The sequence below is a fragment of the Trichoderma asperellum genome, chromosome 6 (genome assembly GCF_020647865.1).
Source record: "Trichoderma asperellum chromosome 6, complete sequence".
In the NCBI taxonomy this organism is placed as follows: domain Eukaryota; kingdom Fungi; phylum Ascomycota; class Sordariomycetes; order Hypocreales; family Hypocreaceae; genus Trichoderma; species Trichoderma asperellum.
This window is the reverse complement of record NC_089420.1, coordinates 2,811,859-2,826,739: the sequence shown is the minus strand read 5'-3', so window position 1 is coordinate 2,826,739 and position 14,881 is coordinate 2,811,859. Positions and strand designations below refer to the sequence as shown.

General features: G+C 47.2%; 5 protein-coding genes across 5 annotated transcripts; 3 read left to right on the top strand and 2 right to left on the bottom strand.

The window, feature by feature from the left end:
• Positions 1 to 1,774: 1,774 nt before the first annotated feature.
• TrAFT101_010363 (uncharacterized protein) lies at positions 1,775 to 3,870 on the top strand (the record flags this gene model as incomplete). Its single annotated transcript, XM_066128935.1, has 5 exons — positions 1,775 to 1,782; positions 1,831 to 2,202; positions 2,275 to 2,382; positions 2,458 to 3,616; positions 3,688 to 3,870. 5 exons carry the CDS (start codon positions 1,775 to 1,777, stop codon positions 3,868 to 3,870), a joined length of 1,830 nt encoding a protein of 609 aa, XP_065985061.1.
• A 1,482-nt stretch (positions 3,871 to 5,352) lies between these two features.
• On the top strand, positions 5,353 to 7,906 carry TrAFT101_010362 (uncharacterized protein). Its single transcript, XM_024908901.2, has 5 exons — positions 5,353 to 5,614; positions 5,670 to 6,507; positions 6,568 to 6,899; positions 6,964 to 7,097; positions 7,154 to 7,906. Exons 2-5 carry the CDS (start codon positions 5,871 to 5,873, stop codon positions 7,848 to 7,850), a joined length of 1,800 nt encoding a protein of 599 aa, XP_024756154.1. The 5' UTR covers positions 5,353 to 5,614; positions 5,670 to 5,870; the 3' UTR covers positions 7,851 to 7,906.
• Positions 7,907 to 8,244: 338 nt separating this feature from the next.
• On the bottom strand, positions 8,245 to 11,393 carry TrAFT101_010360 (uncharacterized protein). The gene is made up of 5 exons (XM_024902808.2): positions 11,170 to 11,393; positions 10,323 to 11,093; positions 9,837 to 10,259; positions 9,365 to 9,773; positions 8,245 to 9,309 (listed from the first exon to the last, which is right to left on the bottom strand). The coding sequence occupies exons 1-5, from the start codon at positions 11,295 to 11,297 to the stop codon at positions 8,839 to 8,841; spliced, it is 2,202 nt and encodes a 733-aa protein (XP_024756152.1). The 5' UTR covers positions 11,298 to 11,393; the 3' UTR covers positions 8,245 to 8,838.
• On the top strand, positions 8,351 to 8,731 carry TrAFT101_010361 (uncharacterized protein; the record flags this gene model as incomplete). The annotated part of the gene is made up of 1 exon (XM_024910269.1): positions 8,351 to 8,731. The coding sequence occupies one exon, from the start codon at positions 8,351 to 8,353 to the stop codon at positions 8,729 to 8,731; it is 381 nt and encodes a 126-aa protein (XP_024756153.1).
• Positions 11,394 to 12,253: 860 nt separating the features above from the next.
• On the bottom strand, positions 12,254 to 14,771 carry TrAFT101_010359 (uncharacterized protein). Its single transcript, XM_024908900.2, has one exon. The coding sequence runs from the start codon at positions 14,195 to 14,197 to the stop codon at positions 12,593 to 12,595; it is 1,605 nt and encodes a 534-aa protein (XP_024756151.1). The 5' UTR covers positions 14,198 to 14,771; the 3' UTR covers positions 12,254 to 12,592.
• Between the last annotated feature and the right edge of the window lie 110 nt (positions 14,772 to 14,881).

The window sequence follows — 14,881 nt, the reverse complement described above, 5'->3', positions numbered from 1 at the left end:
GGACATCACTAGCAGCACTTGTGTCGCATATACAACGACTAACGTGCCCATGTCGGAACGGTTAGGGTTGTCTCATCTGCGCCATTATTGAGCAATGGGTTTAGGCCGTTGACCATCGATTAAAAGTCCCCACCACTCACGTTGCCGTCGTGCAATGATCGCCAGAATCAGCCCAATTTCTTCTAGAAATTGCGGCCGCCAATGAAGAAATGGCTGAACGACATCTTCGGTGGAGAGCGAAAATCAAGATAGGCATGGTTAACCCATGTACTACTTCTTTTAGTCGTATCGTATGGAGCACTCCGTACTGCAGGTAAAGTAGCAACAGGTGGGCGGCGGCGGGGTCTTGTTCTCTGCCTGTGCTAGGTCGAAAGCCAGCCGGGCTCTTTTCTTCGCCTATTCCTTGTTATTCTTCTCGTCATTAACGTCCTTCGTTTTGATGATTATGAATGGCAAAAACAGAGAGAGACATGTATGCCATCAGCAGAGCAACTCAGGCGCTGAGAGAGAGGCAAAGAGAGGAGAATTGAAAGGCGCTTAGACGCTGTCGATAATCAGTAGACGATAAGAGCGGCTTTTATACCCACATGTGGACAGTTAGCCGGCGCAGGCACACTCGTTATCAGGAATCAAAGAGCTGCTAAAAGGGTCTCGCACCTCACCCAGTGATGCTATCACGCAACCGAACCAACCTGCTGCGTTTGGATGCCAGGGGGGCCCTTTTCGATATGCTCAAAGGGTAAATTGAGCAAGGGCAAAAGCTGGGGTAAGCCGCTGCGTCGTCAAGACCGGCAAATCAGCGTTTGTCGCAACCATACCATTCGATTGCGCCAGATGCTCTGCGGTGCCGGTTTTCCGGCTTGTTATGTCTGGATAAGACTAAGAAGTATGTGGGGGGTCGAGTGCCTGGTGTTTATTACGCTTCTCTTGGACTAACGTCTGCAGCGACGGAGTCAAAACAGAGGCGAGCATGCTGTTGCTTTCTTATCATTTGTCCATTTCTGTATCCAAATAATATTTCTCCGTGTGCATATACTTAATATCCAAACTTAGCGAGATGATCCATGTGGGTGAGCAACAGGACGAGGTATGCTGGTCGTTCTAGTCTTCTTTCTCCTTTCTCTCACCTCCTCGTCCTTCGCTACTAGTCATAACGTGCTTTCTGCCTAAGATGCGGCGTCGTAGTGATCGAATCTTTCGGAACATTGCATCTGTTTATTTTAAAGTTGTAAAAACCGCGATGCATGAATAGCCCCCAGCATGGAAAGGAAAGATAGAGGAGGCGGAAGATTATTTCCCAAACCGAAGGGCATATCAATAAGTGCAGCTGAGCAACAAAATGCACTCTTGGCAGACATAAATGGCCAAATCAACACCTCCCAGTCGTATCATAATAAGCCCGGCAATGAAGGACTATTTGGGAACTTTTGTCTCAGGCGTGGTTTAGCTTCGGCCTTTGGTCCCCTGACTCGCCAGCTTCATCCAATGCTGGAGGCATATTCCTTTGTGTGCGTAAAGAGACAATATGAAATCAATCCCTAGGTTGCATATGTAATGTTCCACCCTAGAATACGCACTTGATTGCAGGCGGGACTAAGGTGGATAGCTCGCCTCTGCGCGCGTATGGTTGTGTAGTATGTCGGTCTGCCCTGTGATAAATAAGAAAGGACTGGGTCGCCATGATGTGTTGTGAGATAAGGGACACTTTCGACATAATCCGTTACAACTGAACTTCGTTGCTTTGGAAAAAGTCGTCTGGATCACGACATCGACGATGAGTATGTAACACCCAGCCTCTATTCCAGTGTATCACCATTACTCAACACCCAGCACAGATGCAGACCACGTTGCCGACGGACCCACGCATGTCCATGGCACCGTAGAGATCCTTTCCGGTGCTGCCCCCATCGAAAGCGAGGAGGTCGGCGCCGCTATAGATAGGCTCCATGATGACACAGAAAAGGTCTCTCTAGATGTCGACGGGAGAGAGCCAACGGACGAAGAAAAGATTGCCCTTCGGAAGGTCGCTGGTAGCATCCCATGGATCTCTTGGGTGCTCTGCGCAGCCGAGGTGGCCGAACGCGCAAGTTATTATGGCGCCAGTCAGGTTTTCAACGATTATATGCAGTTCCCTCTTCCCGAGGGCGGCAATGGAAGCGGTGCCGTCCCAAAGGACGACCCTAATGGCCATTCCGGCGCATTGTAAGTGAAAACGCCATGGCCATAACACCACAACGAGAAGTCAAAGAGTAACCGTTGTCTTCACTTATCTAGGAACCAAGGTCTGCAGTTCGCCTCAGCGTTTAGCACCTTGTTCACCTTTTTGGCCTATGTCTTTCCTATCCTGGGTGCCTATATCGCTGATTCACATCTCGGACGGTTGTAAGTACATATCGAAATAGGAAGAAATCCAGTTTTGAGCGCGACGAAGGTGCTAATATATCTGTCAATCATTAGCAAGACAATCATCGTTGGCGTTACCATTGGTGCTATTGCCCATGTTATCATGATTGGTGGAGCTGCTCCGTCTCTTCTCAAAGCCGGCAAAGGGCTCGCGCCCTTCATTGTATCGTTTTTTACCTTGGCTATCGGTGCTGGTATCTTCAAGCCCAACGTGGCACCGATCGTCGTTGACCAATACAAAGATCAGCGACAGATTATCAAGACGCTCAAGTCGGGCGAAAGGGTCATCGTTGATCCAGAGACGACGATTCAAAGAGTGCTCATTATTTTCTATGCCGCGGTAAACGTTGGTGCCTTCTTCGCCATTGCAACCACGTACACCGAAAAATATGTTGGTTTCTGGCTGTCGTTCCTCCTGCCGGGTATCGTCTACTTCCTGCTGCCTTTCCTCTTGCTGAGTATCTATAAAAAGATCATCAATAAGAGGCCTCAAGGATCTGAGCTGGTCAACTTCTTCAAAATCATTTGGGCCAGCCTCAGATATAATAAGTTTCAAGTTTGGAAGAAAGATTTTTGGTCCGCAGCCACTCCATCCAAGCTATCAGAGCAAGGGATTCAGGTAGGATGGACGGATCGAGCTGTGCTAGACGTGCAGCGTACCATCGAAGCCTGTGTCATCTTCCTCTATTTCCCCGTTTATAATATCAACGACGGAGGTGTTGGTGCCGTACAGTCAAACCAGGGCGCATCCATGACGAATAATGGAGCACCAACCGATTTGCTTGGTAACTTCAATCCTCTTGTCATCATTGCCGTCGCGCCAGTCCTTTCGCACGGATTGTATCCTCTCTTGGCCAGATATGGTATCAAATTTGGTCCCATCCGCCGCATGACATTCGGCTTCATGCTCGCAGCAATCTCAGGTGCTATTGGTGCCATCGTCCAGTGGAGGGTTTATGAAACGAGCCCCTGCGGCTACCAAGCCAGCACTTGCGACGACGTGTCTCCCATCAACATCTGGTGGCAGATTCCCAATGTTGCTCTCGGTGCCATTTCCGAGCTCTTCTGTAACGTCACTGCATATGAGTTGGCATATGCGCGATCTCCGCCTCATCTCAAGTCTGTTGTCTTTGCTCTCTTCTTATTCACCACCGCCCTGTCAAGCGCACTCGGCGAGATTCTGATTCCGGCCATTATCGACCCGCATTTGATCGTAAGTCGACGCGACGTTGCTAAACTTGAATGTGTGTTGTAATAGAATGCTAACTGCTCTGGTTAATCTAGTGGGTTTGGGCTGGTCCAGCCATTGCACTCTTTGTCCAAACAATCGTCTTCTGGGTTAGACACCATAAACTCGATGATGATGTCTATATGCTAGAGCAAGACACACCTACACAGTCGCAGGCTCAGCTGACACAATCGGAGCCAGTGGAGGAGAATGTTGTAAGAGATGTAGAGAAAGCATAAAGGACTTACAGCTATAAGAGCCATGAAGCAACCAGAAATCCACGTTATGCTGAGCCTTACACGATTTTGTCTGCAGTGGTGTTGTATTATATGTGCTGGAGATAAGAGCGGATCAAAAGGCGAGGGAAGCAGGTTTAAGTCAGTAAGTCTCGAAAGGGAGGCTTAAAAGAAATAAAAACAATCGTTACCCGCCCATTTCAAGTGCTTGTGCGGCTGGTCGTAGCGTCACTTGTACATGACAAGCCCGACTCCGAAGCCGAACCCAGTGCCGAGTCGGCTTCGGGTTGCTTTGAACGGGGCAGTTCCAAAAGTGAGTTGCTTGTAAGGATTCATTTTAATGCTGGCGATGAAGCGAATTGATCCTGATGCAGCTGGTGCTTAAACTATTATAGCTAGACCAGAAGGCTGCTACCGTACCCGGTATTACTTCTCGGGGCGTGTTGTAACGCGGATGACTTTCATGCGGCTGGCGATGAGTCACTCGCCAGTAGCGCGCGGCTTAGGCAACAATACTAAAGCAAAACATCCATGGCCAAAGTTCTATTTGCAATGCAATTATTACAGGAGTATGTCTTTATTCTGCAGCTATACCAATATCAGAGGTCAGGCAGTTGCTTCGCCATCGATCCACATAACCTTATCAAGTAAATAAGACAAAATAAGGAGCAACTAATGATTCTATCTCTGTTTTTTTCTTCTTCTTCCACATTGTGAATATAGAAACTATCATTAAAGCTCGAATAGTCCAAATGTATGTATCATACAGGCATCTTCCGTCGGACTTCGATCTTAACGAAAAGTGAGAACCATCTATAGATTTAAACTCGAGATTTTAACGACTCTGCCAGTCATTGTGTTACATGTATTCAACGGTTTTATTCACATTGCTCGTATATGAGGTGGAGATATTTTTCTAACATGGGTGCAAGCATTCCGACCATTAATTTTATTTCTCAGTCAATTTTCAATCTAGAGCGCATGCTTTTAGGCCTGGTATTTTTGTGCCTGCTCCTAAAAATCGATTATTATTTGCATGGATTGTATAAATCTGCGATCTAGGTTTCAAGATTTGAGCTCAGCGCTAATGCTTTTCAACAAACCGTGTGATCGTTTCTCGAGTTTCTGTATACGGGGTAGACAGGAAACTTTGTGTGGAGTTGCGCAATTGACAGCCAAGAAAGTCTACCTGTTAAAAGTGTACTAAATTAAGCATAAGCGGGTCAGCGAATTGAAGCGATATATTTCAGCTCAGACTTACATGACGGATGGAACCGCTACGCGTATTTCCTCTCTAACGTGCCTCTGCCTAAAGTAGATCATTTATAAACTCAAAGAAAGAATCTCAAAGTGGCTATGTTTCTCAAGTCACGGGATGTCTCACCACAACTACCAAGCTTGGCATCACCGCGTTCCTTTGCCACCAAACGGCCTCGACGAATGGCATCTGGACATCTGGAACCTGCATTTGGATGCAAGACCCCCGCACCACTACTTGTTGCTGAAGGATGAATTTGTTCTTTCCAAATACGCCTTTCAAAAGCGCAAAGTATCCAGCTTAATTGGAATTGTTTATCATCAACTCCAGTGAGACTAAGGCGGAATTTACGAATCCCCTTCTTTGTCTATAGGAGAGCCATCGGGCGATCTATAGAGCTAACGAGGGATTCTTGCGCTTAAAAACCCCATCCAAGCTCCCCAAACCAACCTCCCATATAGATTCTAGCTGACTCAGGGAACCTTATAAGTTACGCGCCCTTCTCTACCAACCAGTCATGTGCTTGATACTCACCGATCAACAGAGAACACAGCTGAAGACCGCCAACCTAACGTACGAACATACACACTGAGCTGAGGAGACTGAGCTATTGCGAAATTGGGGTATTCTCCAAGACTTAGAATCTCACAACCCACGGCAACGCCTACACACAGGCTGAGGGGAGGAATTGACAAAATTACAATATTACGACAAAGAACCGACGCCATATCTGCCGCGCATCATCATGATGCCGCCAAAATTAGATATTAGCAACAAGATACAACAGTGCTGGGAGTGTCTCCGCCGTGGTCTGATTTGCGATGGCCATCGCCCTATCTGCGACTGTTGCCGCTCGTCTGGTATAGTGTGTCCTGGATGTGAAGATCGTCGACCTCTCATTTGGGTTACTCCAGGCTATGTTACTGTGACACGCAACCGAAGGGTCAAAGTAGCCTCTGCTGCGGCATCGAAGCCTGCTATATCTCAAAAGTATCGCCTCCAGACGGGCCAACAGCTGTTATCACCTCCTTCGGAGCTGAGTCTAATAGAATCTAAATCCAGTGCGCTATCCAGCGTAATGTCGAGATCTGATAAGATTACTGAAAAGAAATTTGATTCAAAATCGACCATTAGAGGGAATAAAACTAGAGGCAACGAAATATATGACAGGGGCAGGAACAACGACGAAGATGAGCACATGAGCGAAAGCGGCCGGACACTCTCATCTTCAAATATCATCATACCTCAAACTCGAGTTACAAGCCTGAGTCTTGTCTCTCAGGATCGGCGGTGGAGCAGATTAATCCAGAACCAGAGAATCCGTTCTATACCTCGCAGCCTATACTCGTTTGAGCTCGAACTTGAGGAAGCAGTAGATTACTGTACATTGATATTGTGCCCTGCAGTATGTAGAACCGAATCATTCGCTGACTTTGGCGCAGATAATTGTCAAGTATTTCCGATAGTTAACTCCAACCAACTCTTCCCAAACATATATTCCAAGCCCTTCGACATACATCGACTGTCTCAGCTTGTGCCCTCCAATCGTCACTCTCTTATTTCTCTGTCAATTGGCTACCGTATTCTAGCCCTTACTCAAATTCATCGCCTTAGCATCAATCCCCATAATGCAGGTCCTGCAAGCGACCTGTGGACGTCTTTCTTTCGTCATGTCGGCCTAGCTCTGACTTCCCTAAATAATGAGATCCGAGATGACCCTGATTATTATTTGGCCAATGTTTTTCGCAGCATTCATTTAATAGCTAGTTCAGAGGCAAGGTTTTTTTTTTTTTTTTTGTGCGCCTATGCAAACCAAAGTCTAATTACTTTCTGCCCAGCTTTTCTTACTCAACTCACCTCATTGGAGGGCGCATGTCACGGGCTTCCTATCTATTCTCCAACAGGGAGGCGGCCTTACAACTTCTATGCAGAGGCCGGGTAATTCAAAATTTATCATACTAAGTTTTTTGATGTAAGCCTTCGATTCTAGATTTCCAACCGCTTTCTCTTGTCTGAACTTTGCGACAGCGCTTGCGTCGTGGTCAATACAACCAGTTCGGTAGAACATCAGATTATTGAAGCAACATACCTCGACCCCAAAGAGTTCTACAATCTCTACAGCGTGAGCATATATCCGCCATTTCTCTGTCCGCCCAATCTATTTCTCGATGTTCTCTATGTAAACCGTTTGCGGTTGCGGCTACCAACAACTTCGGCCATATACTCTCTACCGTCGACTCAGGTGACTCTATGCGATATTATGAAGCGTATACATGATTTTTCTGCCATTGGCTGGATTGAATCATCCGGGTTTCCCAATCGCGACGAATTTCTACTATTGTCAAACATCTTTCAAGCCGCTGTAGCTTTATACGCCGCTCTTACACTACCTTGCGCATTGAAAATTCACGTGGATAAGTCGTGTGCGGATCTTAAACAGACATATCGGGCTCAACTCTTCAATACTCTGAAAGCGGCGATTGGTTCACCAGTTCGAATGCACACCATTTACTGGCCAGTGGTGGTGGCCGGCGTGGCTGCGTTGACCGGGACCGCAGAGGAGCGGATACTTGTTGAAGAACATCTTCACATGGGAATTGGTGATCCTTACTCAGGTCCGGGGTCGTTAAAGGCTTTGGAGATATTAAGAAAGGCTCGGGCGTCTGGACAAACTGAGTGGAATGATTGTTTTAGCGAGCCAAATGTTATCTTATTTTCGCTATAGATTAAGGCTTGAACACAAATCTATGCTGGTAATCTTAGCAGGATTAATCTTTCGCCATATTTGGTAGCCTATTTGTGATTTCCATCGAAGATTCGTTTGATTCGTTTTTGTAACTGCAGCCAACTGAAAGGCTAAAAACTAATAAAACTTCCACGACCAAGCCAAAAATCAAGAATCTCATCACAGCACCATAGAAATATCACGGTGCATCAACTAGCAATTTTGAGAAAGAGTTATGTGATCAATGATTTTGTAGCCTGATTTTAGGCAGTGACATTCTACTATAGTATTTTCCTGATGTTCCCAAGATACATCCGCGAAGAAATTTACTAACGTCGGAGTTGGTGACGAATACATACTTCAGGCAGCAATATTCACGCCACGCATAAAACCAGGGAGTTGCTCCTCCAAATACATTATGGTCTATGAACTCATAAGACAAAGGAAGAAACCAAGTCACATTTTCTTAGTATCATTCAATACTCCATACTCTGTCCATCATGACTCGAGCTACTTTTGCCGACAGCGCTGAAACATATCAAGCTACCCTCAGGAGCCTCTTCTCTGGGAAACCTGAAGAAACCGAAGCCGACTTGGCGAAAATCTTTACCCCTTCATTTCAATTTGATGCTGGAGACGAACGTTACGACTTTGATGGTTTTGTAGCGCATATGCGCCGCCTGCGTGAAATGAAGCTTGTTGTCGATCTCACGACGGTGCAATTCCTGCGTGATGGGAATCAGCTTGCGGAGCGGCACGTATCAAAGACGACGTTACAGGATGGAACTGGGCTGCCTGCCCATACTTTTATGTTTGCGGAGATTGCGGAAGATGGGAGGATTGAATGGATTAAGGAAGTAGTTGTGAATTCGAAGGATTGATAGGCACCGGCTGAGGAAGTTATTTGAGAGTGGAATATTACTGCTTTATTCCCTTAATTCATATGTACACGATAGAGCAAGTGATGTTACGGCGAACATGGTTTCCATTAGATATTAAGTGAAAATCCATCCATGGAAACGCTGACCATAGCGTCGAATTGAGCCCATCCAGTCATCTCAGCGAGAGAGTCGGTCGGCGTCACGTATATATCGCCAATGCCACCCATATCCGTTATACCAGCTCCGAGGTCTGCCACGCCCATCGTCCCATCGCCGGTATTTTCGAATGCTTCAGTGCCATTCGCGTCATTTGGTAACGAGGCGACCTGTTTCTGTGTTGGCGACTGTGCGTAATTTCGGCCTTGTTTTGTTTGCCTTAGAGCCTCCAGGCGTAATTCTTCTAATACCAAACAGTATCTCGCGACTAAAGATCCATCTTCTGCGAGATTGGAGAGCTGGTCTTGACAACGAATTGCGGCCGAGAGATATCCGCTGTATACATCCTCAGGCTCATTGCTTTTCTGAATTGTGTAAACATAGAGGATGACTGCAGCGGAAAAGGCGAAATATGATGTGAACTACGTGACTAAGTTAGCGCTGCTCCTTTACAATGCAAAATTGCTCGCGGCATACCCAATATGCTCGGAAAAGTTGCCCTCCTTGATACATATCATTAACCGTTCTGGTGATATTCATAGCCGCCTGCAAACATTCGTTGACACTTTGCTCGATACGTGATTCGAATTCGTGATCGTCACGTCTTGGTCTGCTACCATTCTGCAGGTTTGCAAAGTTACGTAGAAGAAAGGGCCGATGAGTGAGGATCATAGTATGCCAGTATGCCAGATTGAGAACATTCTTCTGGCGTTGGAAAATAGGTATTAGAGGCATATGGGTTATAGGGTCGAGAAAATGAGCGACGTCTTCTCGCCACTCGACAAGTTCCTTGGTATGTATAGTAGCAAAGGCGTGCTTGTCATTACGCGATGTTGGGTGGATGGAGTAGACGTTTCGAAGAATCATGCTCAAAATTCGAGACATCCTACAGCAATGATTAGCTTTACAGATTTTGACGACTCCGAGATCAATTAAGGGTATTTCGTACTTGGCATAGGCTACCGGCCCTAACATTACAGATTGTCCGAGGCTGCTGTCTTGGTTGATGTGATCGGCGTAAATCTGGTGATCGTCTACGCAAGATGGAAGCTCTTGGTCGATATCATCATCATGAAACGTCCGTGGTCTTCCAAGTGCCATGCTCAGATAGTTATCTAGAGCATAGGCACTCCAAAATGTCCTCCTCCGACATTCAACCTCTATGCGATCGATACGATCAGCATGACGCTTTCGGTGTAAGCCAATAGCATATGCAAGGCGTGCAGCGGTTCCAAAGAGGTTCCAACAATGGTTTATTCGTGACTCGGATAACAGCCAGAGGCATTGCAGTAGCCGAGCCTGGATGCTCTCTAGACGGATAGCCCCCTTCTCTCTCGATAAAAGCTGATGTGCTGCAAGAAAGTATCGGACGCTGTGGAAAAGTCAGAAATGATACAAAGTGTTGGTCCAAGATTGGTTTATAGAATGACAATACCTCACATCGGCATCATCAGATGTTGGCCTCTGGCTCATGTGCGCTTGAGCAAGAGCAAATACCATGAACAAGACTGCTTTCCGGATGGACGCATCCTCTCTATTATGCATCTTCCCTTTGGTCTCATACAGCTCCTCAAGCCACATCTCTATGGTCTGCTGGTGAAGAAACCTGTCGACAGGCACAGCAAAGTCGAAGTACCTCTGAACAAGACGCGTAGTCTCACTTCTAGACAACATCATGTAGAGCGTTGGATCAAAGTACGGCGCCTCGTTCTGTAGAGAGTCAAGGTACGGCAGCGGCACGTCACCAAAAGTGAAGATAGAAGACCCTTGCGGAAATGATACAAATTGGTCTAGCCTCTTTTGAATCCTGAGCAGGAACGAGACTCCGGAGGATGGGCCGACATAGTGGCCCTCAAGATCGGTCTGTACAGGCTCAGGAGAGGCCCGAGATAACGGCTCAGTCCCGGGCTGTGTGGGGTCTCCGAGAGCTGAATAAGACTCCGGAGCTTCGCCATTGAGTTGCTGATGTCGGCCAGATGGCACAGGGCTTTGCCGGTTAGCAGCTTGCCAGCGTGCTGAGTCTGATGTCTGGCGCTCATGCTGGCTGCTGTGTTGTGACGCCTGTGACGGCGGAGAGGCGCGACTGCTTCTACGAGGCACCGCCGCGCCGTGTCTCCCCCGAGTATAGGCGGCGTCATATGTGCAATTTGTGTTGGCCTCAATGCATAGCCGACATGGTTGCAATCCAGTACAGCGAATCTTCCTCCTATATGGCAATGCGCAGGAGTGAGTTAGTGGAGATGTCTTAAGAAACGTAAAAGGGGGTATAAAATGAGCCTCACTTTTTGCACCTATCGCAGGCGCGCGTCACCCGCATCCGCTTCGAATCTCTGACGTCTCTACTCGTCTGCCGCGAAGGCGTTGACGGTTGTGCGCCTTGCTCGGCGACGGATATCGTGTACCCGTCCATATTAATTTTGCTCAGCTTTGATATCCGAACAGGATTGACTTCCGAGACATGGACTCGGAGAAAGACGGCTATGCATAGGACGCTGCTGCTGGGAGCTTGAGCGGGCTAGGAATGTGTTTGGAGGAGCTATTTCAAAGACACTGTGTAGGTTTATACAAAACTAGGTACCTGGCTAATCACCTCGTAAAATGCAACGTTCGTGTTTTTAGTCTTAAAACAAATGCGAGAATGGAGACAAGCTTAGCCATAAGCAATAGGTTTGTTGGTCTAGCGTGCTACTATGTGTCTACGACGCTCCATTACTTGCGGTTTTCATGGCGACTTCGCACCAACTAAAAGTATAGACAGGCCCTGCAAACTCGAAGGAGCCAATTATGTTAAACCGGCGGCATCAGTTCCCCGCGCTTTAGCAGGGCATTCTTGGCATTAGCCCCTAAAACAAAGATGGAATGGGGGGTGGGACCTCTGCCTCGGCGGATTTATGGGCTGCTACCCGTGTCACCGGATTTATGAAGATGGGCCGCCGAAGATGAAGACGAGCCGTGTTTCTAGGCGGTTGATGTTTGATGTGGTGTAGCTATTACGAAGAAGATAATCTAAACAAATCCAAGTTAATGTAGGACGTGCATCTTATCCTACTATGTAGTATAGTATATAAAAAATACCCTTGACAACTAAATGTGGCAGGGTGATGGCTGAGATAATCTGATGCAACGCTTATGTTACATGGGTTATAACACGATTCAAGGACATTACCAGTTAATAGTAGTACCTTGTCATACTACGGAGAATATGTAAGAAATAAGCACGATCTCACTATATGTACTTCAGTTAAGTCTTTGAGGGCTCGATATGCCGATCGGAACTGCCGAAACACTGCTCCATGCCTCACTTTATTCTTCTTTGCGTAGATACTTTTGAACTAGATACCTTACATCTTGAAAGTCTCCACGGTGTAACTGAATGCTTTATTATAATCGCAGATATAGGCAAGATGCAAATAAACGTGTCTCATTAGATTTCGGACTACTAGACTACGTAGACTGCTGTAATCAAATAGGCCTGCGAGATACTTGATTACCTATCCTTCCAGGCAAGGAACGGCATTGTAAGCGGCGAAAAAAATTACCCTAAGCACTTCAAACATTACACCGAAAATCCGCAACTTGCCGGCATCCGTACATTCCATGAAGTAATCAGCATCTTCAATATTGTCATGGCGTCTTCTCCACTTCGAAGCCTGATAAAGCTTACGCCATCCATCCATCCTTATCTTCTTAAACAGAATGAAACGTTTATGCCAGGACATCTTCATTAAAAGCGTCGATTCTGTATTTGGCGAACTTCCGGGCCGAAACTCTCCTGGCGAATAGGACATCAAGCTCTTCATAAGTGCGGCCCTTGGACTCAGGAAGACGAAAATAGGCCCATACGGTCATAAGAAAAGCGGTTCCGCCCCAAATGAATCCAGTATAGCCTTTAAGGTTCCATTCCCCTGGGTTCATAAAATAAGGCTGGAGGACACCTGCAACGACGGCAGTAATAGCATATGAGTTTCTGGCAAGGCAGATAGTCTTTTGGCGCAAACGAGTTGAACCGAGTTCGGCAGGGAGAGCCCATCCCAATTGGCCAACAGACAGTTGGAAGATGAGAGTCCAGATAAGTGTCAGAACTGCCTGAGTCATCGCAACAGGCTTCTCGTTGGTATGGACGTTTAGGCCGCCAATGATAATGAGAATGGCGCACATGCCTCCCATTCCTACCCAGTAAGTAGTTCGGTAGCCAAAGTTGGGCATGATGAAAAACCAACACACAAGGGTACCAAATAGGGCCATGCCAGTACCGCCAACATTAAGGTGGTATGTTTGGGTAGAGGTCAACCCAATTTGCTGGAAGAAATAAGTAGAGTTGTACGCAAAGCAAATGCCGCAAAGAACCTGGCCAACCATGCACATGCAGGCAATTTCAGTTCGACGCAACTCGAATCCCTTGAAGCAGTCCCAGTATGAAGTTCCGACAGAGAGTTGTTCCTCCAGATTATTGGTATAAATAATCAAGTTGAGAGTTTCCTGTAGTTCTTCTTCGCTATCATTGGGGCGCAGCCTCTTGAGTGATTTCTTTGCTTCATCAATGTTTCCTGCCCGAACAAGATGCCACGGAGTCTCAGGGGCAAAGAAAAGAATAGGTCCCAAGACAACTGGCCAGAACCATTGGATAGCAAAGGGGATTCTATAAGACCATTGCGTTGTGTTGTTCACCAATCCTGCCAAAATGCCAGACGCAATTAATTGCCCAATGATGAAGCACATGTTCGTCCAGCTGGTGAGGTACGTTCGTAGTGCCATAGGCAAGACTTCGGACGCGTAGGCGGGGGCTGTTGTCGCGAAGATTCCCCAGGGAAAACCGCATAGAAACTCGCCAACCAGCAGGACTTTGGTGTTAGGAGCGAAGAAAACAATGAAGATGAAGCAGCTGAGGAAAAAGAGGGAACCGGTGATGACTCGCAGATGACCGAACCGGTGGACGAGGTAGCCATTAAGGAGGGTTCCAAAGAAGGATCCCACGCCAGAGGCGTTTCCAAGACCGGCTTGCCATGGCGCTGACAATTGATAATTGCCAGACTTCTCATTGAATTTTCCATATCGCTTCGCAAATTCCGGATACGCGTAGAAGTTACTGAGTAAACTGGTATCGTAGCCTTCCATGATAACGCAAGCTGATATGAGAAGACACCAGAGGACAGCTCTGGGATATCGTCGGACGGCTTGAAGCGGCGACAGTTCGTGTTCGGCCTCTGCAGCCAGCCTCGCGTTATCTGCGATCTCGTTGATCGTGGCCTTTTCCCCAGTCCCAACGGGGAGGCTCTCCTCGTGGAGAGTGGACACAGCGGCCTTCTCCATGTTGAGGATCGACAAAAAGTGTGGAGTTCTGATAATGCAATACAATTGTAATGGTACCTGAAGAGAGGGAGAGAAGAATTGATGGCCGTTTAAGGCGCCCAAAGTGCTTCTTTATAACTGCTCTGTATCGTTCGCCTCGCCTTGTGACGATCGACTGTCGCAATGCTGGAGATGTCCAGGCCGGTAGAATTTATAGATTACCTCGCCCGCATGACAACCACCATGAGCAACGTTCTACGCCCTCTCTTCAAGGACTTGGCCCTGTTTGACCCTTGCTAACCAGCGAGGCGACAAGGTGAGATCCAGACTCCCCATACCCCACAATCGGCTAACCCCCACAAGAACGAGCCTTTAACGGATCAGCCATCCGTTCAAAGAGCTTTTTAGACTAAGAACACTCTCTTCCCTCCTCGAACAAGTCGCTTACCAACTCCCGAGCATTTCTCCTTCGTGTTGTTGTATGGAACTTTGGCGCGGGGTAATGCCGGCTTTCGGCCGCCCTGAATCCTGGAACGGCAGCCAGGATAGCCTCGTGGCCTGGGGTTTTGCCTTCAGCTTTGGCGCTAAAAGGTCAATTTCGGAGTAGCCTACTTTGTTTTTATCCAATACGGCGCCGAAACATGTCACTCTTGGCTACTGTTTTTCAGTAATAGAGGGTAAATCCGGGCCGTAGTGATGATTCTT